The following is a 27,787-nucleotide window of genomic DNA, read 5'->3' on the forward strand; positions in this document are numbered from 1 at the left end:
CATTCCATCAATTTGGTGTCAACGTTTGTCATATATTGTCACCTTAGTTACCCATCCCACACATATAATTGTCATGTAGGTTGTACACTGTCTATTACATGTTTATTAAAATGTTACAATTACTCATTTTATCTGTAAGCTAATGTTGATGGTCATTGCCGTTCTTATTCCAGTAAATGTATATCCCTTGTATAATAGCTAAATGCGTATTTACCGTACACACTCCAATATAACATACATTGCATTTATTCCCAGACTTAGAATAAAACTGTATTATGATTTATTACCATTATTATTAGCAGTGTATGTCGTTATTTGTAAACTGATGTCATTTGTCATTACCGTTATTACTCTAGTAAATGCCATATCTCTTGTATAATGACTGTGTGTGCATTTACAATACGTACATATATTGCATATATATCCAGAACTGTATTAGAAAATTATTATCATTATTATTATCATTGTATGTCATTATGATATATGCCTGAATTATAAGACAGTTGCTCTAATAAACCTTGGACCTCACAGCTTTATCCTCTCTTGTTTTTAAGGCCATTCCCAATAGCTTATTCCCCATATCGAGGCCTGACAGTAACTTGATCTGGGTCATAGCTGACTTATTATGAAGAAAGGGAGAAAATTAATTCATTACCGTGACACGTATTATATACATATTATATATTACGTCTATTTATAAAACATACTACTATATTACCATTGCTAACGGACAGGTTAACGTCTTGTACATCGCTAATGCTCTAGGTGGGCAAAAATAAAGTCCTATTCCAGTTACTATGCTTACTGTATGTTTAAGTGTGTTATATAGACATGCATATTTTACTCTGTTTGTTTTAGTTTTCTGTAACAATCCAAAATCCCTTAATCCAATACTATACCGTAATCCTCTAGAGCCAAAGTGCACAGTAGGGGTAGGCCGACTAGCTATCTCAGCCTGACAGGGTGTGTGACATGGGTCTGGTTATCTCATAGCCCATGACCGCCTCTATTTATTTCAAAAGAATATATTGCTATCTCTACTTCATGACTTTATATCGTCAGTCTTGTAACCCAAAACATTGGGTCTTTCGAACAGGATGGGTCATGTAACAGTTAATCGCTTTTACCCAATACCCATTTGGTAAACCTTGAAACACAACACGAACATATTTCTGATCATGATCAGAAGTATATTTTGACAATAACCAGGTCACCAAACCATTTTTAACCTCAATTGGGAGAAGTCTTGTTTCAATCCTCTGTGACATATCTAAGCCAGGAAAGCTAACTCTTTCGTTAAAATCCGGTACATCATGCCATTCAAAGAACTAAAACCCGGAAGGCCCCGACAAAGTCGTTCACAATGTATATATAAAATGAAAATATTTAAGGAACATATAAGGAAACGTTTACACAGCGTAACATAATAGCAAGAGTAAACAATTAAAGCATGTTCGCATTTATTTCGAGCAGTCATAATTGGTTAATGAATGTGTGACCCTAATTAGCCCCACATGTGTCTGAGAACCGAGACATTAAGGTAATACTACCCTTTACTTATCAAGACAATAACGCCCCTTGTATTTGGAGCTGAATGCACAACGGGCAACAACACAGCCGACGACGCTCTCAAGGTAGGTTGAACTCAAAGCAAAGAATCCATTAAGATTATGGCAAACAAAAAAGTATTCTTGTAATATTTGAGCTCAATTACCAAATATGCCATGTACATAAATAGTCAACCATTCCTTTCAAGCACTGGTAGGGCGTGTTGAATGAGTAATGTATGCTGCAAACACAGCAGAGCATCTCGAATGCAAATCGAAATGAAATAGTGATTACCAAATACACATTAGAGATTGTTTTAACATTATATAACATGTGTACACATATAAAATATCCTTTCATTGGAAACGTTTATAAAATGTATAGATAACTTATAAACTTACGAAGCCAGAAAACGGAGGAACGAACAAAGGAACGGGCGGACGAACGAACGAATAAATCTGATGAACACAGATCGACAACGGTTGCACTTAGATCATGTTACTTTTAGACACAGATTATTTTTTTATGCTGAGGAAAACTGTACAAAATAATAATTAAGGAACCTTTCACAGATTTGGCTGCAGCAACGATAGCAATGACACTAAACTTTGCAGTTTGTTGCCGTCAAAAGTTGAATTGGTTTCTGTGGCATTCTGTATTACGGATGATACAAGACCATCTAATGAAATGTGTCAGGAAGTTACTGTGATGTGAGGCCTAACATGCATTTTAGAACGTTTGTCGTTTTCTGATGAAAACTGTCTCAAACAATATTGCATGTGATTCATCTCTTTCAACCTTTCAATGGAATGAACATTTAGATTCTAATAACTCACATTTCAGGCCTCAATTAGGAATGCTGTGTTAAAAAACGCTTTGGCATAAGTGTGTGTGTCCTGTAAACATAAACTTTCCTGTGGTGAATGACAAAAAGGAGATCAGTTGGTCAGGTTCTGTGCCTGAGCTGATTATGTGTCATCGTGTGTGTAGTCACACTCTTTGCGTTTAATAGCAATCTAGGCTGAACTGCCACTGTTTGGGACTCAAGTCTTTACGTAGAGTATGGTAGAATTACACAATATCGTGACTGTCAAATAACAAAGATAGCTGCAAGTGTGCTAATACATATACATGTAAGTGAAAACAAACCATTTGGCAAAATTGATATGTGTGTGCTTTTGTAAGAAATGTCCTTCTTGTTGGCTATAAACATCGTCATTGAGTTTAGATCGCCCTGCCTGCAATCAGGGCAAGGAGACTGTAACGGTTACATGTTAACATGACAGAGCGGGAGAATCGAATTAAGTAAATCAATACATATGTCAGTTATCTTCATACTCCCTTAGCAAGGCATAGTATGATATCTTGACTAAGGAGGAAGAAGGTAAGTAAGAACATTTTTATATAGGTATCTAAAAATGCTCATCTTTTGTTTAAACATATTTATTCACAAGGAGTGAACGGGATTGGGGGACAAGTTCTTCCAACTTAGAATGCCCTCTCCCTGGTATTTACAAAATATTCACAATTTCAAATTCAATATATGCATAAAGCATAAAACACTATAGATGAGAGAGAGAGAGAGAGAGAGAGAGAGAGAGAGAGAGCGAGAGAGAGAGAGAGAGAGAGAGAAAGAGAGAGAGAGAGAGAGAGAGAGAAAAAGAGAGAGAGATACATTGTTGAATGAACAGTTCTTTACACAAATCTTTTAGTTGTACATATATAATGTTGTACTGCCTTAAATATAGCTTCATTTTCTGTAACAACGTGATCATCTTTGATGTCCCCTGATTGGAGAAGTATATTCTAAAATATAAATAGGTACATGTAGATCTTATGTTCCAAAAACTCAATTTGCTGTGAAGAGTCAATTTATGATAGACATTGATAATACATGAATTTAAGTTAATGTTAAAACAGTTATGTTTCTTCACAAGATTTCAAGATTTGGGGTTGGCATAGTGATTTCCTCATACGATAGTGAAGTTTAGATAAATTTGTGTTGACGGAGGACGAGCCTAACAAATAAAAGGTATTTTCACATATTATTAAATTTAGAAACCAGGACATAACTTGTTAGGATTTTTCACAGTTGGACAAGCGGACCTGTCTGTTTCCTAACTCCATATTCCTTGTAGGTGGGCAGGTATGAAAATAGTATAATTGCATATTATTTAATTTCAACATTTCTTCAAACACTTTGTGCCGTAACAATGTGTATTATTTTAAAGTCGTTCAATTCCTAATCCGCTCATACCTATTGCAAATCTGATAGTAATGCATCTTTTTCATTAGGAAACAGCACATTAACATTATGTTCCAGACAAACTTCCTTAACTTGATTATAGCTCACCATTATTTAACATTAAACAACCAATTATATAAACAACTTCAACAGGTCGAAGGCTTAATATTTGATTTTGTATTATTCCAAACTCCTCATTAACTTGAACAGTGGACTGTTACATAAACAGATAAAGCTAATTCTGTGAATCTAAGCAAGCATATTAAACCCGCATTAAAACCGCTATCCATGGAAATTCTATTAATCTAGATTTGACGCCAACTTTTGGAATATTTGTTACAACATATCATGTGTTTTTTAACATGAACTCAACAATAAGTCAGTGAGTGTAACACGGTAGTCAGCAATATTCGAGCTATATCACTGCCGCATAAAAAAATCGGTTCTGGTCCAGTGGTTGATATTATGAGCATCCTCATGATACGATGTTGTTGTTGTTTGTTGCTTAACGCCGCACACAGCAATATTCCAGCCATATGACGGCGGTCTGTACATAATCGAGTCTGGACCTGATAATCCAGTGATTGGCATCATGAGCATCGATCCCCACAAATGGGATCGGTGATATGCATCAATCAAGTGAGCGAACCTGACCACCCGATCCCGTTAGTCGCCTTTTACGACAAGCACAGTCGGCTTTTACGGCAGGTATGGGTTGCTGAAGACCTATTGTACCCCGAATCTTCACGGGTCACGATGATATGTAAAATACCCGATTCATACGAGTCGACTCGTAGAATAAATGTTCCATGGTGCCAATTCTAAGGCACAGAGAAAAACAAGACCTGTACGTTCCATTTCAATTCAACATATTCATTTTTATATAGATGTGCTACTGAAGTTATGTTTTTTTTTCAGTTCACTTTCAAAATGAACAACACTTACTTCAACGGTACCTCGAATTTTACAGGATCAACACGCCGCAAATATGATTTTTCCGCTCTCAACACCGCCCTTGCTGTCAGCGAGGCAGTGCTTATACCAGTTATAATCATTGGCAATCTTCTCCTCATCTTCTCAATACTCAGCAATCGGACACTAAGGCAAGACTTCCGCCACCTTGCGATAGTCAGCATGGCAACAGCTGACCTTCTCACGGGACTGATAACCTGTCCAGTTATTGCAGACATGAAAGCCAGCAATCATAGGCGACAACATGGATGTGCAACCTATTTGATCATATCCACCCTCGACTTTTATGTACAAAAGTTTGTGGTAACATGGGGTATAGTAAGCATCAACGCGGACTATTTGCTAACATTGCATCGTGTGAAGATGCGGTTATCTCCCTTGATACGGAAATGTGCCATTGGTATTTGTTTGGCTCTGCCCTGGCTTGCTATGCTATTTGTTGTTTTACCAATCGCATATACTCATATTGGTAGGGTATCCTTATCATATATATGTATACTAAGAATGCCTCCAGCTGCAAGATTATTGGTGACGTGCTTCGCGTTTGTTGTACCGTCCCTAATAGCTGTTCTGCAAATTATTCACATGATCATATTGCACTGTTGTAATTCAAGAAGACAAATACATCCGGTCACCACCGATGCTGGGTCGAGTAAGAGTCCTTGGATTTTCGTATGTGCAACTGTGGCCACGATCCTGTTGAGTCTATCGGAAGAAGCAGCGCCATTGATAAGTAGGAAACTGATTCATCAATTGGATGTTCACGTATTTGTAGCAATTGCGTATTCAATTGTTGCTCTGGCAGATGCAAAAAGTGCAGTTTTGCCTTTCATCTGGTTTATGGAGGCAGATATGCGGGCTGCAGTGCAGGAGCTGTACAACAAGTTGCCGTGGAGAAGTTCTCTTCACAGGTGTAGAGCCAGAGGTGACTTTGTTGTAGATTATAAGAACTTCTAATTATGGCAGTTGTATAATATGAAACTATCTTTTTATCTAGCTGCCTCAAGTGTTACAATCTTTGGTACTGATGGGTACTTAATGGGGAAATGCATACATTGTAAATCTGTTGAGAGTACGTTTTTGTCTTTTAATTTAAGTGAAATGTGTTATATGGAGTTTATTTATGAATTACAGCATTTGTCGAAAACCTTTTGCCACAAATATGACACATGTCATCTTACAGTGTATTCATATTTCACCAGCAATACATGTGGGGTAGTATCTCCATGTGATTTTGTGTTATGTTTTAATGTTGACAGTTGATGTTTGAAAGTGTACCAAATAGTCGAAGGGCAGTCTCGAAAAGTGTAAATTTAGTATATATTGTTGACAAGCGGGGCTGTAATATAAAAAACGCGTTTTGGCAAAGTGTTGATCCTCTAATAATGGTCGTGACTTGTGTATATTAACTTATTTCGGGATACAATTTACATTTTAATACCATAATGTCTCTGGAATAGGTCTATCTGGTGCATTTGTAAATTTGTTTGGGGTTGGCCATGTGACTGAATGACCCTATGTTAGTCGTCAAATACAGGAGCCAAGATAACCAACCACGTCAGCCAGAAACTAGCGATTTAATCATCATATACATACACTCGCTGTGTGATAACTCGACTGCGTTGTATTTTGTTTAGTCAACAGTACATCTCAGGCAATGATGTTAACTGTCGGAGAGCTATGCTACATTATGAATACAGTCTAGTTTATGTGATTACTAGTACTTGGTGAACGGAACGTCGCTCCCATTCTTTTCGCAAATAAACTACCGGGCAAAAGAAACTTACCACCTTGTTCAGTAGCTCTATTAAAAGAATCAAAGACAGGTGTTAACTATAAGATGATTATTTTAATAGAGGAAATCTTTTTCGATATCTGTACAAATATGCAAAGCCACATCGATAGTGCACTTGCTAAAGGCCGAGCGAAAGAGACATGAGGTCAAAATAAGAAAAAACTACATTAACACGAGTCAAACAGAGTCACTCTAAAGGTACTCATAAAGTCAAATCCTGTGATAAAACATGTCCTTAGTAGCGTGTACCAATGCACGCCAAAATACGTCTCCTCGTGGATGTCGTCCGTCAGCTGTCGATCACAATGATCCCAGAGATGCTCTATGGGATTCATGTCTGGAGAACATGCTGACCAAGGCAATACGTTGACGTTAACGTTGTGCGGATATTGCTGAACAAGTCTGGCGGTATGAGGTCGTGCATTGTCCTCCACTTCAGAATGGCACGACAACAGGTCGCAACACTTCATCTCTGTATCTTTGGCCAGTCAGATTCCCACGGATGATGACACGCCTTGTTGTCCGCTGACCGCAAATACCGCCCCATACCACGACGCCGCCGCCACCATAAGAGTTCACATCTTGGATGCAGTTAGGTGCCAGTCGCTCTCCCCTACGTCGATAAACACGTACTCGGCCATCATTTCGGAACAAGTTAAAGCGTATTTCATCTGTGAACAACACCCTTTCCAAATCACGCCGCTGCCACAGACGTGGAGTTCTTGCCAACTGTAAGCTGGGGTGAAGAGGGGTCAAGGCCAATCCACGGAAGGCTGTGATACCACCTATGCACTACAGGCTTCACGTGCATTTCTGAGAGACAGAATAAATCCTTTATACCCCGCTTCAAAGCCAAAAGCAGCACGTTTTTTTCCGAGCCAGTGGATGTCGCTCTGATACCACCAAAGCGGAGTCGCTCTGATACCACCTGTGCGTAAGACTGTTCGTCTGCTGATGGGTTCTCCAGAGCCGTTGACGGCACTGAATCTTGCTAAAAGTGACTTTCACATGTGCACAGGTTGTGTTTTGGTGAATGTTTTCTGATAACTTTCCAACTGATCACTCCGTCTTTAATTCAGATAAAACCTTATTTACAAGTGATAAGTTTCTTTTTCCCTTAAGTTTATGTAAAAGAATAATTGACGAGCAGTCCCCGCCGAGATTGTAAATAAATCTAAGAAATGAAAACAAAATCTTACAAAGTAGACAGATAAGTAACCTTAAAGTTTACATTCAAATTCATGTTTATTAGATAAATTTTAACATGTTTGGAAATGTTTGTTCCTTGGTTGTCAGGAAGATAATTATCAAATAATTGATAAAAAGTGGCCTGTGATATAATCTTCTGGTGTAATAAGCCTTTACAGTAGGACGGTCCCTTCATCTATCTTCGGATATCCGTCTTAGACAAGGATTGGGAACTCTGGATGTATTTTATGACCAAAGAATCACAATTCGTTATGAAGAAAGAAAAGGAATGCTAAAACGATTTTACTCAAAGAAACATTTGGAACCAAGTTGTTCTTTTGAAAGAGAAGTTGCTGACATATTATTAAAAGCGTTAGTTTTAAAATCGTTAACGTGATGACTGTACGAGGATGAATCAATCTTGTTCGTCTGTCCATCATCCCTGATAGAGCTCAGATGTCACATCAGTCATCCATTCGTTGACCATTCTCTCCAGGATTCTCAGAGGCACCGGACCATTCTTCAGCAGGAGAGCATGGAATGTCTTTAGGTCGAAAAGAGGACCTAAATATGACAAAGATAGAGTGCTTCTTAATCGTAAATAATTTTGACAAGTAGTGTATTGTACTTAAATATTGCATTTGTGTACACAAACAAAAGAAAAGAAAATATATCAAGGAACCAAATTGTTGCAAACTTGCAATTATGTCGAGCATAACCACTTTTATTGTACCGAACATTCACTTCGACACTCACCAAGTCTTTGCATGGCTCTCTCCCTCAGCTGCCGGATCCTAATCTCTCCGATCTTGTATGAGCACGCCTGGCCTGGCCACGTGACGTACCGGTGAACCTCGCTTTCGATGTCGTTCCGGGAATATGCCGTATGTGCCAGCATGTACGACACTGCTTGTTCCTTGTCCCAACTGAAAAATAAAAATAAAAATGTACTTTTCCGAGCCATGTACACTCAAAGAAACAAAGTAACTGTTCGCGTTCGTATTTATCATGCTGATAATTAAACGCAGTGGTTATTTGACTGAACTGACGATAGACTCTTCGTGTTTCAAAGTGTTTGTACAAATTAATGCTGAAATAAAAGCAAATTTTGACTCAAATTATGGAGTTTACGCCTTAGTAGACCTTTTAACCGCCTCCGTGGTTCGATACCCGGCCGCGTCATACCAAAAGACGTTAAGAGATGGTACTTGTTGTTACCCTGTCTGGCGCTCGGCATTCAAGGGCTAAAACAAAGACTTGTGTGCTCGGGGTCAGTAGACTGCGTCTGAGTCGGGTATTCATGTTAAACTGCGTCATGGTATCTCAGTGGGTCATCACTGATCAGCACCAGTCCGGACTAGTAGATAATCTTCAACACGACCTTAATCCCCATTACACCTGGTAGAGATTTCAATTTCTTTATGGTAGACATGTGGAGGACATGTTCCAAATTTGACGCATCAGTGACAAAAATATGCCCAATCCAATTCCATATTTTGGCTTGTACCATATATTTCTGTGTTTGTTCAGGAGAACAATTGACTAGCTTTGCACTTGTTTGTGACGGGTGACATCGGTATGGCAGGTTAAGCTCACCTTTCTTGAACATGTCGTCGCATCACTTTTTGATGAGTCATAAAAACGTAGTTATGATATGACTCGGAATCTATGATGGACTTTTTATTTTGGGTCTTGTCGCCTTTTTACATACAAAAGTTGTTGTGTTAATTCTTTGTAAGAGATCAAAAGGTATAATTCGACGCATGACAATTACTTAAACCCATTACTTGTATGACACTGAGCTTTTTGTTATTTGCCATCGCCGTGATATTGCTGGAATATCGTTTAAAGCGGCTTAAACCATACTCACTCGGTCTTATTTGCAAGCAAGTCATTAGTCTATATCATCATAAATGTAATAATGCTCGGTTATCAATAAATTTTCATGATCACAGTTTGTCTTTTTTATCACGAGACAGTAGTTTATGTACGTGTGTGTCTTGCCAATTTTATCGAAGGAACGGGTGTTGAAATTTGTTTTTGTGTCTGATCAAATTACCACTTAATAGTTCAATGGTACTATCAACACACATGTAGTGTGAAAAGCCTCGACAACTCGAACACCTTCTCCTTGTTAACTCGTTTAGTCTTATATATAGACAGTTTGGTTTCACTGCATATTGCATACGAGATACCACTATTACATATTTTCGCTCTTAATGCTGTTTATTGTACTATAGGTCCTCATGTGTTTAAGGTTGGAGCCTGGTCTTGCCCTTCTATATACTTCTTTTTGTAATATTGAGTCCACTGTTCTATATACTGAATGTGCAAATTAAATGTAGCCTCAATTATATACATGTGTACCGTCTATATTCTGCAAATTCAGTTCATAGCCTTTGTTGTAATAAAGCTGTTCTATATTAATCAAATAAAGAAATCTGTCATTATTATATATTAATTGGGTTTCACGAGAATTGCATCACAGGAGAACGCATTGACAAAATGGTAACGACCCAGTTGTGGCCAATAGCTATGTGTGAGTGAGTGGCATTGGGTGGGTGTTGGCATAGGGTTGATGAGTGAGTGAGTGAGTGAGTGAGTGAGTGAGTGAGTGTGAGTGGGTGAGTGAGTGAGTTAGTTTTAACGCCGCTTTTAACGGTATTCCAGTTATATCCCGGCGTGTAAGCATAATGTGGGAGGAAAGCCCGAAATGATGCAGGTCTCAGACGTTTACCACTTCGGTGAAAGCCACGAGCACGGGTATGGTGCTGACAAACCTAGAAACATAATCGGGGCGAACCGGGATTCGAACCCACAATCATAGGTTTCTGGCGTGCCCAAGGGACGCAACTCTGCACAGTGAATTGGGTGGATGCAGCCAGTGACCTGATGATTGTGCCACCATGCTCTACGGCGTGGATAGTAATTGATGCTAGCAACCATTTCTCTGCCTGATCTATATGGTACTCAATTCTGTACATCATGATCAAACCTTAACATTGCGAACTGGCAAACTTTGTGTACTACAGCATGTCACATATACGAATACTTGGATAAAACGGTAAATTCATCATCACCTACTTGAAGTAGTGGAGTCCGGTATCAACGACCATCCTGCTGGCGCGGAACATCTCCGAGCCGTACCGCCCCATTCTGTTGAACAAACATTTGAACGAAAATGTATATACTGGCTCATTAAGTGTGGTTTTCTGCAGCTCAATATTCCATCCAGACTTATCAAGGAAGGGGAGTCCCAGAACGGCCCTGACACATGGCACGCTTGTGAGAAGCCGAACCCGGAACTGCGAGGCTACCAAAGGCCCACGTATACCATCATCCAGACTTTGTTAGTTATATATACAATTATTAAATGAGAGTTAATTTGATAAGTATGTGTACAGAATTGCATCATTTTTCGTATTACTTCTTGAAGTGTGTATTAATTAACGGAAGTTATTATTACAAATACCATGCATACATAATTATGACTGTGTACTGGTTGGGTGGGGCTACTCACATTTCATAGTCGTCCTTGTATAGCCCCATCTCCTCTCCAAGATACTCTGCATACAGAGCCCATCCCTGCAATGTAATGGGAAACGTTGTACATACAGTCCAGCAAGGTGACTGGGGAATGTAAATCTAAGTACGTGCTACAACATTCTAATATTCAGTCAATCCCATTTTTATTATTTCTACATTTCTATCGTTCGACAATACTTTTATCTAGAGTGAGTGAGTGAGTTACATTTGAAGAGTTGTGAAGTGAATGTGTGCATAAAATCACGAAAAAGTATGTTGGTGTTGGTTGGTTGTTTTACGCCGCATTCAGCAATATTCCAGCCATATGACGGTGGTCTGTAAATAATCGAGTCTGGACCAGACAATCTCGTGATTTACATCATGAGCATCGATCTACGCAGTTTGGATAAGATGACATGCATCAGCGAGCCTGACCACCTGATCCCGTTTGTCGCCGCTTATGGCATGCATTGGTTTTTGAATGCCTATTCTAACCCGGTTTTTCAAGGTCCAGTGATTAATATCATGAGCATCGATCCACGCAATTAGGATCGATGACATGCATCAACCAAGTCAGCGAGCCTGACCACCCGATCCCATTAGTCGCCTCTTACGACAAGCAAAGTCGCTTTTTACGGCAAGCATGGGTTGCTAAAGACCTATTCTACCCCGGAATGTTCACGGGTCCAAAAAGTATGTCAGATACCTCACTAAAGGGTTCACAAGAAAGCATGTGAGTACAACTGACATTATGACCGATGAGTAAACCAAATGATTCCCTCTATTCTTCAAAAAGAATACTTTCTATACCATCTAAGGGCGTGAATTAGTAATTGTATTGTTTAATAGACAGAGCCTGTCATTTTTTAGCAACGTTACATATAATATTTTCAAAACTTTAAATATTAATTCCATGAAAAATAGCAAAAATCTAAACAAATTCCTGAATTTATGTGTGATGCAGTGCTTGACGTTTTTTTTCATAAACAAAGCATTATGAGCACGATGTCACACAATCAACCAAGTCACCAAGATTGACCACCCGATCCATTTAGTCGCCCCTCAAAACGAGCATAATTTGTGGGGCCCCATTATAACCGGAATTGCAAACGACTTGAATGAAGTATGACATCTTAGGTACATATAATTACAAAGTTTCATCAAGTTATGAAACTCTCATTGGAACCCAAGTCCAGACTGTTATTGCCTTAGAAACACTAAATCTAAATACTTATAGAAACCTGACTACCAAAAGGCCCCAGTTCAGCACTTCCTTGATGTGTATACACAGTTTCGCCAAGCTTATGAGTTATGAGCCGGAGAGGATCCCTGCCCTCATTTGAACCTAAGTCCATCTGCACCTCAATACAACCCTGCCATCCCCAATAAGCACCTCAAAATGTCATATTATTTTCACCAGAAATAACCAGCAAAGAAATACCTCAAGATAGGCTGTGTAAAAGGGGAATTTGAATGGTGCCTGCCAATAGTTGGTATCTTCCTGGAACTTCCGGAACGAAGGTAGGTCCGCAGCAAGAGCATATATTCTCTTATGAAAGAAATGACACATTTGTTAAACAAAATATAGAATATATTATCGGGTAAAATTATGCTTTATGATAATGATGATCATAAGTTCAGCAAATGTGTTTGTGTATTCAGTCTGTGGAAACATATATGGTTATTATCACTATGAGTTAGTGTTAGCGTGAGTCACGAAATGGCTGATCTGGTTAGTGTCAGCGTGAGTCACGAAATGACTGATCTGGTTAGTATCAGCGTGAGTCACTAAATGACTGATGTGGATAGTGTCAGCGTGAGTCACTACATTACCGATCTGGTTTGTGAGTGTATGAGTCACTACATTACCGAAAGTGTTAGTGTCAGTGTGTCAGTTTGGGCTTAATATCAAAACAATATGTCAAAACATCCTAGGGACCTGTCTACATCCGAACAGCACAGTAACACTCACAGTGAGACATTAACACTCATAGTAACACAGTAACACTTACAGCAACACTCACAGTAACACTTACAGCAACACTTACAGGAACACTCACAGTAACACTCATAGTAACACTCACACCAACACAGCAACACTTACAGCAGCACAGTATCACTTACAGTTACACTTACAGTAACACTCACAGTGAGACATTAACACTCATAGTAACACAGTAACACTTACAGCAACACTCACAGTAACACAACACTCACAGTGAGACATTAACACTCATAGTAACACAGTAACACTTACAGCAACACTCACAGTAACACTTACAGCAACACTTACAGTAACACTCACAGTAACACTCACAGTAACACTCATAGTAACACTCACATCAACTCAGCAACACTTACAGCAACACAGTAAGACTTACAGCAGCACAGTAACACTTACAGTAACACTTACGGCAACACAGGAACACTAACACCAACACGGTAACACTGACAGCAACACTCACAGTAACATTTTCAGCAACACAGGAACACTAACACAAACACAGTAACATTAACACCAACACAGTAACACTCACAGTAACACTAACAGTAACACTTACAGAAACACAGTTACACTTACAGCAACACAGTAACACTCACACTAACACTTACAGCAACACAGTAACACTCGCAGCAACATTTACAGCGACACTTACAGTAACACTCACAGGAACACTCACAGTAACACTTACAGCATCACAGTAACACTCACAATAACACTCAAGGTAACACTCACAGGAACCCTTACTGCAACACAGTAACATTTACAGCAACACAGTAACACTCACACTACCACTTACAGCAACACAGCAACACACACAGTAACATTTACAGCGACACTTACAGTAACACTCACAGGAACACTCACAGTAACACTTACAGCATCACAGTTACACTCACAATAACACTCAAGGTAACACTCACAGCAACCCTTACTGCAACACAGTAACCTTCACAGCAACACTCACAGTAACACTCAGAACAACACAGTAACACTTACAGCAGCACTCATAGTGACACTTATAGCGACACTTACAGCAACACAGTAACACTAACACCAGCACATTAACACTCACAGCAACACTCACAGTAACACTTACAGCAACACAATAACACTTACCGCAACACTCATAGTAACACTTACAGCAACACAGTAACACTCACCGCAGCGCAGTAACACTCACAGCAACACTCACAATAACACTCAGCAATACAGTAACATTTACAGCAACACAGTAACACTGACAGTAATACAGTAACACTCACAGTTAATACGAGGACCCTACCTGTAAATGATGACCAGGGACAGTTTCGTGAAGAGACAACGCCTTCATGTCTATGGTCGCACTGTTGAAGGAAGAAAACCAGGAGAATGTTAGTAAGTAAACAATTCTCATTATCTCATCACACGATGAGGCACACAAACTTATATGAAAACACTCAGAACAAAAACAACGACACAGCGAATCGATATGAAATGTACCGCACGTTAGCACACTGAAGGTATGAAATGTACCGCACGTTAGCACACTGAAGGTATGAAATGTATCGCACGTTAGCACAGTGAAGGTATGAAATGTACCGCACGTTAGCACACTGAAGGTATGAAATGTACCGCACGTTAGCACACTGAAGGTATGAAATGTATCGCACGTTAGCACAGTGAAGGTATGAAATGTATCGCACGTTAGCACACTGAAGGTATGAAATGAACCGCACGTTGGCACACTGAAGGTATGAAATGAACCGCACGTTAGCACACTGACGGTGTTAGCAGTTACTGAAAGCAGAATTAACATACATGTAACATGAATATCAATATCCCTCCGGTTCTGACCCGGAATATCCTGTAGCGTTAAACACCTTGCCTGGTGATAATACAAACAAATGTATATTAGTGTAACGTATTGTCATGAGAAAAAAATATGTACATACAATGGTATCTCAGTGACTTGATCAATGTGAATGTGTAGCAAATATGTAGACACACACACACAAATTATATATATTTATATAATAATTATATAGATACATACATATACATACATACATACATACATACATACATACATACATACATACGCACGCACGCACGCACGCACGCACGCACGCACGCACGCACGCACGCGCACACACACACACACACACACATACATACATACATACATACATACATAAATGGGGGCACGGGTGGCCCAGTCGTTTAAGGCGCCGCGATTCGCTGTGCAGAGTTGAGTCACTTGGGCACGCCAGAAACCTATGTTTGTGGGTTCGAATCCTGGTTCGCCCCGATTATGTTTCTAGGTGTGTCAGCAGCATACCCGTGCTCGTGGGTTCCACCTAAGTGGTAAACGTCTAAGACCTGCATCACTTCGGGCTTTCCTCCCACATGTGTGTGTGTGTGTGTGTGTGTGTGTGTGTGTGTGTGTGTGTGTGTGTGTGTGTGTGTGTGTGTGTGTGTGTGTGTGCTGTAGTGTAATAATGGTTTATCACTGTCGCGCGAGTGAATGTAATGTAATTGGTAAAATCACTTAAATGTCACAAACAGTTATGCATAGCTAAGATGTGAATATTTGCTGACGGCTGACGAGCAAAGGCAACAATCCACACGCGACTTATAAACACACTTTCAGTTGACACTAAATCAAATTGAAATGACTCGCAGGGGATTATCTGACGGAGAAAGGTGGCGTAAAATTGGCTTGCCTATCATATGACTGCAAACTGGACATAGTTACAGTGCAGGGGGATCTGACGGGTGACGTTCAAGGAGACGCGGATAGTCTCATTGACTATATATACACACACACACACACACACGCACACGCACACACACACACACACACACACACACGGCGAGCATATACATGTCTCTGTGTGTGGCAGTGTTATGATGAGTGTTCACAGTTTACTTACATCTCATTTGGATGGAAGAGATTGATGTAAAAGATTCCAGGGCGAGCTCCATCCGCTGTCCCCGCCAGATACTCTCCTCCCACCCCGTCGTTCGGCATCGGCGATGTTCTGCAATACAACAGACTACGTGTATTTGTCCTCGTGTGACACGAACATTCTGTATTGTTTCATTACAAACACACTAACTCTTTTTCATGCATTTGTTTTTCAATGTTGTGCTTTCTATATTCGCCCCTACGCTAATTTTTCAACACCAACACAACAGCAACTGCAAACACTGTGAATATTATACTCCATAATATTCACAGAGTTTGCAGTTGCTGTTGTGTTCGGGTTGGAAATTAGCGTAGGGGCGAATATAGTAAGCACAACATTGAAAAACAAATGAAAATGATTTTACGCCGGTTTCAGCAATATTCCAACAATTTCCCGGCGAGGCGACACCCACATTGTGCCCATGTGGTGAATCGAAATCCGGTAATTGGCGTGACGGGCCAGCGATTACAAAACCTGTCAACCTTACTGCTCCTGTCAATTTTAAAGGATATAATTCAAAGAGAACTCAATATACATAGGCCGCGTCGAAGAGATTCAACATACATATGTAATAGCTACCATTTACTACAACAACATTGCTGAGACAACTGGTCGAAGATAACTAATTTGTAGTCACAGCGTTCAATACTTGAATGCACTAGATGGCCTTTTAATACAGTAAACTACGGTTATAACGAACTCAGTGGGACCACTGATTTTAGTTCGTAATAACCGTAGTTCGTTATAAGCATATATACAGCATGTGTACAACAAATGGCCGGAATTAAAATATAAGTTCGTTATATCGGTCAGTTCGTTATAAGCGTGTTCGTTATAAACGTAGTTTACTGTACTGTTCTAACGGGGAAAACATCGTGCACCATAACAAGAGAAATAAATGAGTATGGTTCCCGACACTATTATTTCACAAACTCATTGACACTGATGTGCCGGGATTTACCTGCGAGTATCAGAATATTGCAAGCATAAATAAAACGAGTTGGACTTTGGACCTCAAAATGAGAACAGCACTGTTTTTTTTTACAGTAAAACCAGGACTTTCAGATAATGGACGTGTTGATGCATTGCCATGTTAGAAACTGGAATGCCGCGGAATGTTGAGGCTGGACGTTTTCGGTGTTCATCGTGACAGTCACTTTGGACACGTTACCATTAAACTGTCACCGCCACAGAACCTTAAACCATATGCATTTGGTCCATCTTAGGAATCGGCTTCAGGCAGCAAGTTTCACAGCCTGAAGCATTCCGGACTTGTGACCAGCCAGTGCCATAACTGGTTACGTGAGCACAACATCCGACCTCACAGCGTCGCAGTACTTCAGATATTGTCAACGGGATGCTCCTTTAGAATGATTTACTCAACTTCTGTGGTGACAAGATCGGGACGCTATCCCCGTTTCATTTGAGTCCAGGCTGCATTTTGACAGAAGCGAAGGTCGTTGTCGTGTTAGTCAACGGTCACGGGGACGTGATGTAATGTAATCGGGAGGCATCACTGTACACATCAAAACTCATTCGTATAAATGGAAATGCTATCGCCACGCTATCCCTTTAAGTAGGATAACGTGCGGCCTCGTGTAGCCCATGTCGACATTGACTAAAACGCAAAACTCAAAATATCATCTCTTCCCTGTTAGACATCCAAAAGAACAAAACTAGGAACAGGTGAAACGATGATCGCGCCGTCGCTGTTAACAGTTCGCAACCTTCTTGGAAACTCGATTTATATAAACTTCTATCGTACACATATGTTCACATTCTGGCGTCTATTTCTTGCTTTTCAAACATTAATGGAGCAAAATGATATGTCTCCCAAACTCGACTGTTTTTTTTTTTCATTTCACATTTTCCACAATAGGTATTAATGATTTCAAAGCAACATTTTTTCTGGTATTTTTTAATGGTAAATCGTACCTTAAGGGCAAATTAGGGATGTCTTTGAACAGTCGTGGAAGCTTTGGATATATCTCATTGTAGATAATATCGTTGTACTTCTGTAGAAGTGTTTGCTGAAAAAAAGATACACCATGTACTGTAAAAGATTGAATTCAATAGCCATCTTAACCCTGGGATATTGCACATACCAGACACTCACTTTATTCACAGACACGGGATTCTGAACATACTGATCCCTCCCTCATGTTATTCACAAACAGGCATTCTGTACAAACTGACCCCTCCCTCGGTTTATTCACAGACACGGTATTCTGTACACATTGGCCCCGCCGTCGGTTTATTCACTGCATTCTCTACACACTGACCCCTCACTTTATTCACAGACACGGCATTATGTACTCACTGACCTCTCCCTCGGTTAATTCACAGACACGACATTCTGTACTCACTGACCCCTCCCTCGGTTTATTCAGAGACACGACATTCTGTACTCACTGACCCCTCCCTCGGTTAATTCACAGACACGGCATTCTGTACTCACTGACCCCTCCCTCGGTTAATTCACAGACACAACATTCTGTACTCACTGACCCCTCCCTCGGTTAATTCACAGACACGGCATTCTGTAGTCACTGACCCCTCCCTCGGTTAATTCAAAGACACGGCATTCTGTAGTCACTGTCCCCTCCCTCGGTTAATTCACAGACACGGCATTCTGTACTCACTGACCCCTCCCTCGGTTTATTCAGAGACACGGCATTAATTACACACTGACCCCTCCCCCAGTTTCTTCACAGACACGACATTCTGTACACACTGACCCCTCCCTCGGTTTATTCAGAGACCCGACATTAATTACACACTGACCCCTCCCCCAGTTTCTTCACAGACACGACATTCTGTACACACTAGCCCCTCCCTCGGTTTATTCAGGGACACGGCATTAATTACACACTGACCCCTCCCCTAGTTTCTTCACAGACACGACATTCTGTACACACTGACCCCTCCCTCGGTTTATTCAGAGACACGCCATTAATTACACACTGACCCCTCCCTCGGTTTCTTCACATACTTACCCCAGACGTGACGTGGAAGCGAGGATCAGTGCGGACCACATTGAAGAAATCAGAAATAGTTCCATTGAAGTTCATTCTGCTCATTGTCTAAAAAGATAATGTCAATATCTTCAAATGTTTACAATTCCTTACGAGTTATTGTTGATCACTGAAACTCACCTGCATATATTTACAGTCAAAATGTAAGCAAACACAGACATTTAAATAACGTTGCTGTCAACATTGCTATTCAAACACTGATGACTATCAACTTACACCTAACTAGAATGATTTCAACGACATATGGTGCCGAAAAGGCAGAAACATACATATCAAAGTTCAGCTCGTTCAGTCTGTCACGTGAAGAGAAGAAAATGGTTTAAAGAGCCAAATATGCATTCTGGGAGAATTTAAGCATGGGCAAAATATATATTATTGTTGAGTAATTTCTGAGTAGTGACCATAAACATATTTTAAAGTATAACTGCTGTGGCAAGACGGACGACGGACAAACAGGCCACGACATAAGCTCACTTAACTGTCAGGCTGGTAATCTTGGACGCGACGTTGAACCCCATTTCACCCCACCTCACCTTAAGTATATTTAACATCTTTTTGGTATCAAGACAGCAAATGAGTATCGCCATGACCATTATTTCGCATCATGACAGCTGTGTCATACATACTTGCTCCATCTTTCTCCGTATTCTGGCCACTTCACTCAGGCCCAGTCTGTGAACATATTCCGGCGTGATGTCCAGCGATAGGTGCCAACGTAGACATGCCTTGTAATTCTCAATACCATTGTCCCACTGACCTATACCCCAGGACGACCGAGCGTGGGGCAGATATTCCTGGAACACAGCACAGAAATAGCATTGATTATAATGAATGAATAAGTCAATGTTGTCTCACACAAGCAAACACGCACACACATACACACACTCACGCGCGCGTACATGCACGTTGCTATATAAGTTCAATAACGTGAAGTGAAATAGATTTGGACCCGTGAATACGTATTCAGCAACCCATGCTTGCCATAAGCGGCGACTAACGGGATCAGGTGGTCAGGCTCGCTGATGCATGTCATCGTTTCCCAATTACATAGATCGATGCTCATGATGTCAATCACTGGCTTGTCTGGTCCAGACCCGATTATTTACAGACCCCAGTCATATAGCTGGGCTATTGCTGCATGCGGCGTTTAATAACAAACAAAGGGGAACGGATGGCCCAGTCGTCGAAAGCGCCGCCATTCGCTGTGCAGAGTTGCGTCCCTTGGGCACGCCAGAAACCTATGATTGTGGGTTTGATTCCCGATTCGCCCCGATTATGTTTCTAGGTTTGTCAGCACCATACCCGTGCTCGTGGGTTTCACCGAAGTGGTAAACGTCTAAGACCTGCATCACTTCTGACTTTCCTCCCACATTAAGCTGACACGCCGTGATATCACTGGAATAAAGTTAAAAGCGGCGTTAAACCCAACTCACTCACTCACTACTAATAACAAACAAACAAACAAAAAACAAACAATAAATCGATTTGATAGGTTGATAGGTAATACGGTTGACCCAGCTGCACGGTGTAATATAAATAAAAAAAGGTAAAGTATAAAAAAATTACCAATGACACGCAACAAGAAATGATCATCATTTGGAACACATTTCTGCATCCTAAAACAATAAAAAAACACGTACCAAAATAAATACAAATTAAATTACCAACAATTAGAAAACGCACAATGATAATACAGGCATGCTACTGACATAGTGGTTAATGTAGTTCCTACACTGTATTGAGTGTGTACATTACATTTATGATATAGTTCTTCAGTGTCCGGAATGCCTCTATGACGTCATTGACAAATTGTCTTCCCTTCTCTCTGATCTCATCTCTGAAACGGAACAATCAATGTACCCCTGAACATATTCAAATTCATAATTTATTGTATTTTGACAATGTGCTTTGATCAACGTTTACTGGAAATATGTAACAGTATGTATGTCAGTGCAATGAATTATCAACCCAACACTGCATCAAAATATCACAAGGACACTAATATTGACGATTTAAATTAAAAAAACTCCAACAAATCCCATTCTGTATTCATTTGAAATCTCTGCTAAAAGCATTGTGGATTGTACGATTCCGACCATAACATGAGCATGTGTTTATGATTCACTATCAAATAGTGATGATACCAAGTGTTCACGAAGTGAGGGTATTCTGCCCCACCGGTGGCACCGGTCATAAACTCATGCAAAGGCAAGTCAATTGTTCACCAGAAAAAACACGGGGACATATGACAAAAGTCAAAACAGAGAATTGTGTCTGAGATAGTTTTTATCACGGATGCGTCACATTTGAAAATGTCCTTTACATGTTTTACCATTAAACGTTTTTAAGAAAACTTGATGAAATTTAATTTCAACAACGATGACCATTGTACTGTTTATTAATAAAATATTTCATAGAACTATTATTATTGAATCTTTGAAAACGACGACCTTTTAACGGGCGATACAACTGACATGTCACGGAAGGGACTGTAGAAGGTTGATTGTGTTACGTCATCAACGAGCAACTTGTCTATCTGGCCAGGAACTGGCTCCTGTTGAAAGAAGGAAACTGATCATTACCATACAGCTGCCTTTGTAAACAGGGTATTGAAGAACACACTGAATAAGAGGAATTATCATTTGCAGCCTGTTTAAGATGCATCGATGGAATGAAAAGAGATTTCCACGAAAGTAATTTATTTTCACAATACTTCTGCTATTAAGCTATGACTTTGACACAGTTCATGGCCATATCCTCTCTTAAAGATATGTGGACATTGTTTACTTAAAGAAATAGTATGTACGACTTGGCTGCACTGTCTTCCCAGCTGTTGTGAAAGATGTCCAGGTCATGAAATTTGCTGACGGGCATGAATTTATTATTTGCGTTTTTTTCTAGCTGAGTTGTATACACTAACCATTTAAGACTTATGTATTATTTTTATTCTTATGTTACTTTCAAACAACAAAATATAAAACATCATTTTATGTCCAATAATTGTAAAATAGCTACATACAAACAAACCAAACTAAGATATCAAAATGACATGGAAATATCACACTTACAGACACTAGATATCCTTCTGGCATATAACTATTATTAGATGAACACAAGCATCCTTTATCTATTTATGTACTGCTTACCGGTATGTTTGCAGATATCGAAATCTGACTGAATCTTCTTACAGAATACTGGGGCACGGGTGGCCCAGTCGTCTAAGCCGCCGCGATTGGATGTGCAGAGTTGCGTCCCTTGGGCACGCCAGAAACCTATGATTATCGGTTCGAATCCCGGTTCGCCCGCATATATAGAAACATATGTTTCTATGTTTGTCAGCACCATATCCGTGACCGTGGGTTTCACCGACGTGGTGAATGTCTGCGACCTTCATCACTTCCGGCTTTCCTCCCACATTAAGCTGACGCGCCGTGATATAACTGGAATGCTGTTAAACTCGGCGTTAAACCCAACTCACTCACTCTTATACAATACAACGAAACTCGGAACAAGTTAGCGGGAAACCCAGGTTATGTCGATTACATAATGGAAAAATCAGGAGAATCTGTTAGTTCAACTTCCGGAATCAACAGATTCAAGCGATTTCTCCGACTTAACGACTTAATCCATGTTTTGGTTGATATATACTGAACCGCAAAAGAAACGTCACACCAAGTAACATTGCATGAAAAGTTGTCATTTAAATATCTGGATAATATTTGTCAAAGTCTAAAATTTAACATTACCTTGTTAAAAATAAAATTTGATGATAATAAAACAAAGCAGATGACAAGAAAACCGATCGCCCAAACGCATCACGGCAATGGTGTCACAGCAGCTCGGTACATTGATCAAGTCTTGAGACAACACGCCACACCTCATTTGGCACGTCGCCACAACCACGAGTTTCAGCATGATAACGCCCGTGCCCGCACTGCGAGAGCAACAAAAGCCTTTCTCCAGCAGAATGGCATCAGAACCATGCAGTGGCCTGCCCTCAGTTCCGATTAAAATCCCATTGAGCACCTGTGGGACGAGATTCAAAGACGGCTGAATGACGACGTCCAACCAAGGCCGACAGCTGTAGCTGCGTCGGGAGTTCGTCAGAGTTCGGGTTCAAGTGCCTATGGCCTTCATCAACCGCCTCATCCATTCCATGTATCGACGTTTCACGGCAGTCATCAATGCACATGGCGGACACACGAGATACTGACTTGTGATGCCATTTTCTCAGAGACTAGTATTTCACTTTAAGAACTTTTGTCACTTCAATTTCAACCTTGATGATCAGTTTTGCCAAGTTTCATCTGCTTAATATGTCTCAAAGTATGTTTACAGTGTTTGTACAAATAAGGTTTCTCATATATCTATCCATGGTGACGTTTCTTTTGCGGTTCAGTATATAATAGCTCTATAATTTTGGATGAAGACCTATAGTTGCGTCAGGTTTACTTGTTAAAATGAACGTTCATAATGACAAGTAAAATCCTGGCTCACATTGAACTACAACAACAATAATGTGACTTCGTCATAATCGCTTAAAGAATAGGGACGTTCATGTATGATACATGGCATTGATTCATTTATCCGGAAACTCGTTCTTCCGGGCGATTTCAGTGAGGTGAACGGGCTATTCTCTGGAAAGGACATTGTCCGGGAGTTGTGTGACTACCTACCACGGATACTCTGTGTAGTGTGTGCTGACGGCGTACTGCTTCACTGAAGAGATATCTGAATTCAGCAAGCTGAAAGTAGACAAGACACGTCACAACTCGGAACCTGCAAACTCAATTTTGCTTTTTTAACGCTGCACTCAGCAATTTTCCAACTATATGAAGGCGGTCTGTAGACAAATCTGGACCAGATAATCTGGTAATTGCCATGATGAGAATCGATCAACGCAACTGGGATACGATGACATCCATCAACCAAGTCAGCGAGCCTGACCACCCGATCCCGTAATCGCCTCTTACGACAAGCATGGGTTGCTGAAGATTCTAATCCGGATCTTTACTGGCCTTCTTGAAACTGTAGCATGGAATATGGTGATGTGTACATATCTTGGTGAATTACTGAAGATGTGACATTGCTAGTGACTGCTAAAGGTCGTGTAGTGTTGCGGTAATGTGTACATCCAAGATGCGTTAAGACACTGTCTTTTTTTAATATAGTATGTGGTCGTCACTCTGCTGGTCACTCTGCTGGTCACTCTGCTGGTCACTTTATATGGTCGAGTCCTAGTGCGATGCTGCCGGGAATAATTAGAACCACAAAGAAAAGCAATATGTGTTTGAAGCTGATTAGCTACTACACGCCTCTTGTTCTATTGTTTTGATAATTTGTGATTTATCACGTGGTTACACACATTTTTGTCATTTTCCTTCAAAATGAATTTGAGTGAAATTCAACCAACTCACAATTAGTAAATATGGATCAGCTGTCCGTCGTGAGATGATGGTCCAAGCAATAAGTTATAGACTATTAACATCAAATCACTCACAGAAATAAAATTGCTCGTATCCGATAGATAATGTATTCGCCATGCTATGGCTCCGTCCAAACAAGACATGATTAAACACCCACGCAACGCTCTCTTAAACTGGTAGTCTCTTGCGTCGCTTATCCCATTTACGACGTGTAATCTAATATTCAAACTTTCAAGACGCCGAGCAAACACAGGTTTGAAAAGAATAATGGCGAACAGGGCCGCTAAGCAGATGATGTTCTCCGTCAGCTGATGCTCTGCCAGTACTCGCTGACATGAAAGGACCTGAAATGCATTCTGATCAATTTCACTTCCTCGCGAGGGGAAGGGAGAAAGACCCAGGGACATCCGTGATCAGATGACTTAGTTACATTAGGGAATATCCAGCGTCTTTCCGTGATTTGTTTGTAAAGTGGTCACGTTTTGGTTCATGTAGTATTGACCGTTGATAACTGTGGTACAACAGCACCATGCATCATAGGATAGGGGGAGGACTAGTCAAACCATAGCAGATATTTAGTCATGTTTGTTTGTTGTTTAAAGCCGCACACATCAATATTCTAGCTATATGCCGGCTCCTGTAGATCATCGAGTCTGGATTAGACAATCTAGGATCATTAATATGAGCAACGATCCACGCCTTGGGGGTACTATGGCACGCTATGAGCCTAGCAACCGAGGCTGACAACCCGATCCAATAAGTCGTCTCTTACGACCAACGTAGGTTGCTGGAGACACATCATCTCCGTCTTTATCATAAACATCATAATCGTCGTCCTTATCATCATCATCATCATCATCATTATCATCATCAGCAGCAGCAGCATCGTCGTCGTCCTTATCACCACACCATCATCGTCTTCCTGATTATCATCGGTGCCGTTGTCACCGTCATCATTGTTGCAAATAATAAATTCTCAAACTCTCTTGTACAATTCGTACGTCTGAAATTTTACATTTACATAGTGCACATTATGTTTAGACTTTGGTCTCGACAATATACGTACTCTGGCCCACTGCAGTATTGTCAATATACTCCTTCACACTCCACATATGTCACTACCAAAATGCGACCTACGAAGAATGTTAAAATATAAGAGATACGTTGCGTGACTGGAAATATATGTATCATGTCTTTTTGTGCATTTTATTTATATCGGCCACAAACATGTCCAGGTTTCGTTCAATCTGATTAAAATCAGATCTTAGTTTTTGATACCGCTACACAAATTTGTTTAGCGATAGCGAGAACTAAGATCTGATTTTAATGAGATTGGGTTTCATTGACAACGACATAGTCTTGAGTTGCGTGCGTGATCTTACTTTCATCAACTAATACAAAGACAAACGGGTGAAGCATACGCAAAACGTCACTTACTTGCTTTGGTAGTTTATGGAGACGTCGAAGGTAGTTTTCGTAGTCATGGTCCGTTTTAAAGGGCAGAGTTTCAAGGAAGTGAGCAGGGTTGGTTTGCAGTCCTTCCAGGAAGTTGATTGGGTTCAACGTCTCGTAGCTGGAATTATACCGTAGCTGGAATTATACCGCAGCTGGAATTATTCCGTAGCTGGAATTATTCCGTAGCTGAAATTATTCCGTAGCTGGAATTATACCGTAGCTGGAATTACACCGCAGCTTGAATTATACCGCAGCTGGAATTATACCGCAGCTGGACTTACACCACAGCTTGAATTACACCGTAGCTGGAATTATACCGCAGCTGGAATTATACCGCAGATGGAATTACACTGCAGCTGGAATTATACCGCAGCTGGAATTATACCGTAGCTGGAATTATATCGCAATGTGATATCATTGTTTCATGCATACTTGTTCGTGATTATGTCAAATGACAAATATTCAGATTGTTTTTTACTGAGTTATCTATATGGAAATATTAATAATAATATTGAAACTGTTTGTTTGACCATGTAGGGTATGAATCATAGAAACGTATATGCTACTGACAATCTCCACGAGAACCCGTCCAAATACGTCTGGAGATGGTCACTGAGGATCTGGTAGTCCAACTGCTCTGCCTTGTCCAGCCAGGTGAAATCGACAGCCAAAAGACGCTCCAGAAACCCTTCCACAACCATCTGCGAGAGGGACATACTCTACTCAGCCATGTTCGGATATAACGAATGACGTTTAAAATGTATTCGATACAACCGTATTCGCTATCATCGAACGTGTGACGTAAAATACCTATATCAAGGGGTAAATACACAAACTAACATTTAGTCCCAGAAATAAAGTTCTCTTATTTTAAAATACATAAATCTATAAAAAATAACATGAAACCCAAATGGAGCCCAGCAAAATTCTTAGTAGATTTGAGTTGGAATATTTTTTGTTCTGTAGGGTCTGGGAGACAAGGTCCGGGGTGGGGTGGAATGACGTTTTGGCATATGGCAACAGAGGCATGTTTGTCTCAAGAAATAAGACAAGTGTATTCACTGTTTTAATTTGACGCAAGCCTCTCATTACAGCGCCTATATTTTAACACAGGGTCGTGGAACATATTCCCATTCGGTGCAACAGACTTTGAAGAAGAATCGATTGATCTTCAAGTCTTTCACACAGGAGATAAGATCAAAACGACTAACCACATTATTGATGACGTCTTTGTGGTTTGGCTTGTTGTTTTGTCGTTATGACTTACGTTGAGGCGTATAATCTTCAGGGACAAACAAAGTATTGATTATATGTCCAAACTGACTGGTGGCACAGCGACACACTTAACGTTAAAAGGCAAAGGCGTTCTGTTTTTATCTTGTTTACAAAAACACCTAGAATGTATTCTCTACTTACTACGCGTACCTTGACCATGTAAATATTGCTTTATGCCGCATCAAAAGCGTAAGTATTACAATGGACGTTCATCAAAAGTCACTTGGTACATTCTCATGCTGTTGCTTTTTTAAAGTTTAGACAACATGTCTGTCCAGCTATACATCAGACAACAGCTACACTTGCAGTTCAGCACTTGTCCACAATCGTGAAGATACATTTGCCTTATTAGGTACAGTAAACTACGCTT

The 27,787-nt window shown here is 40.3% G+C and overlaps 2 protein-coding genes across 3 annotated transcripts in view; one reads left to right on the plus strand and one right to left on the minus strand.

The window, feature by feature from the left end:
* The first annotated feature begins 1,594 nt into the window (after window positions 1-1,594).
* On the plus strand, window positions 1,595-10,109 carry LOC139478960 (uncharacterized). The gene is made up of 2 exons (XM_071261681.1): window positions 1,595-1,634; window positions 4,712-10,109. Exon 2 carries the CDS (start codon window positions 4,724-4,726, stop codon window positions 5,720-5,722), a length of 999 nt encoding a protein of 332 aa, XP_071117782.1. The 5' UTR covers window positions 1,595-1,634; window positions 4,712-4,723; the 3' UTR covers window positions 5,723-10,109.
* LOC139478947 (uncharacterized) overlaps window positions 6,497-27,787 on the minus strand; it is a 28,355-nt gene continuing 7,064 nt past the window's right edge. For both annotated transcript variants that reach the window (XM_071261661.1, XM_071261671.1), the window contains exons 4-18: window positions 26,713-26,843; window positions 26,125-26,260; window positions 23,938-24,006; window positions 21,712-21,815; window positions 21,017-21,098; window positions 19,888-20,055; window positions 19,223-19,309; window positions 18,162-18,256; window positions 16,191-16,298; window positions 14,561-14,621; window positions 12,715-12,822; window positions 11,269-11,333; window positions 10,833-10,904; window positions 8,505-8,674; window positions 6,497-8,312 (exon numbers count right to left, since the gene is read on the minus strand). In XM_071261661.1, coding sequence (XP_071117762.1) covers window positions 8,185-8,312; window positions 8,505-8,674; window positions 10,833-10,904; window positions 11,269-11,333; window positions 12,715-12,822; window positions 14,561-14,621; window positions 16,191-16,298; window positions 18,162-18,256; window positions 19,223-19,309; window positions 19,888-20,055; window positions 21,017-21,098; window positions 21,712-21,815; window positions 23,938-24,006; window positions 26,125-26,260; window positions 26,713-26,843 — 1,584 coding nt within the window. In that variant the 3' untranslated portion in view covers window positions 6,497-8,184. The remainder of the gene's footprint in view (window positions 8,313-8,504; window positions 8,675-10,832; window positions 10,905-11,268; window positions 11,334-12,714; window positions 12,823-14,560; window positions 14,622-16,190; window positions 16,299-18,161; window positions 18,257-19,222; window positions 19,310-19,887; window positions 20,056-21,016; window positions 21,099-21,711; window positions 21,816-23,937; window positions 24,007-26,124; window positions 26,261-26,712; window positions 26,844-27,787) is intronic.

Source organism: Haliotis cracherodii, unplaced genomic scaffold (assembly GCF_022045235.1).
Source record: "Haliotis cracherodii isolate W230 unplaced genomic scaffold, xgHalCrac1.p SCAF_1, whole genome shotgun sequence".
Taxonomy (NCBI): Eukaryota; Metazoa; Mollusca; class Gastropoda; order Lepetellida; family Haliotidae; genus Haliotis; species Haliotis cracherodii.

Coding starts and splice junctions, on each gene's coding strand:
- LOC139478960 (XM_071261681.1), top strand. CDS start 4,724: ATGAACAACACTTACTTCAACGGTACCTCGAATTTTACAGGATCAACA.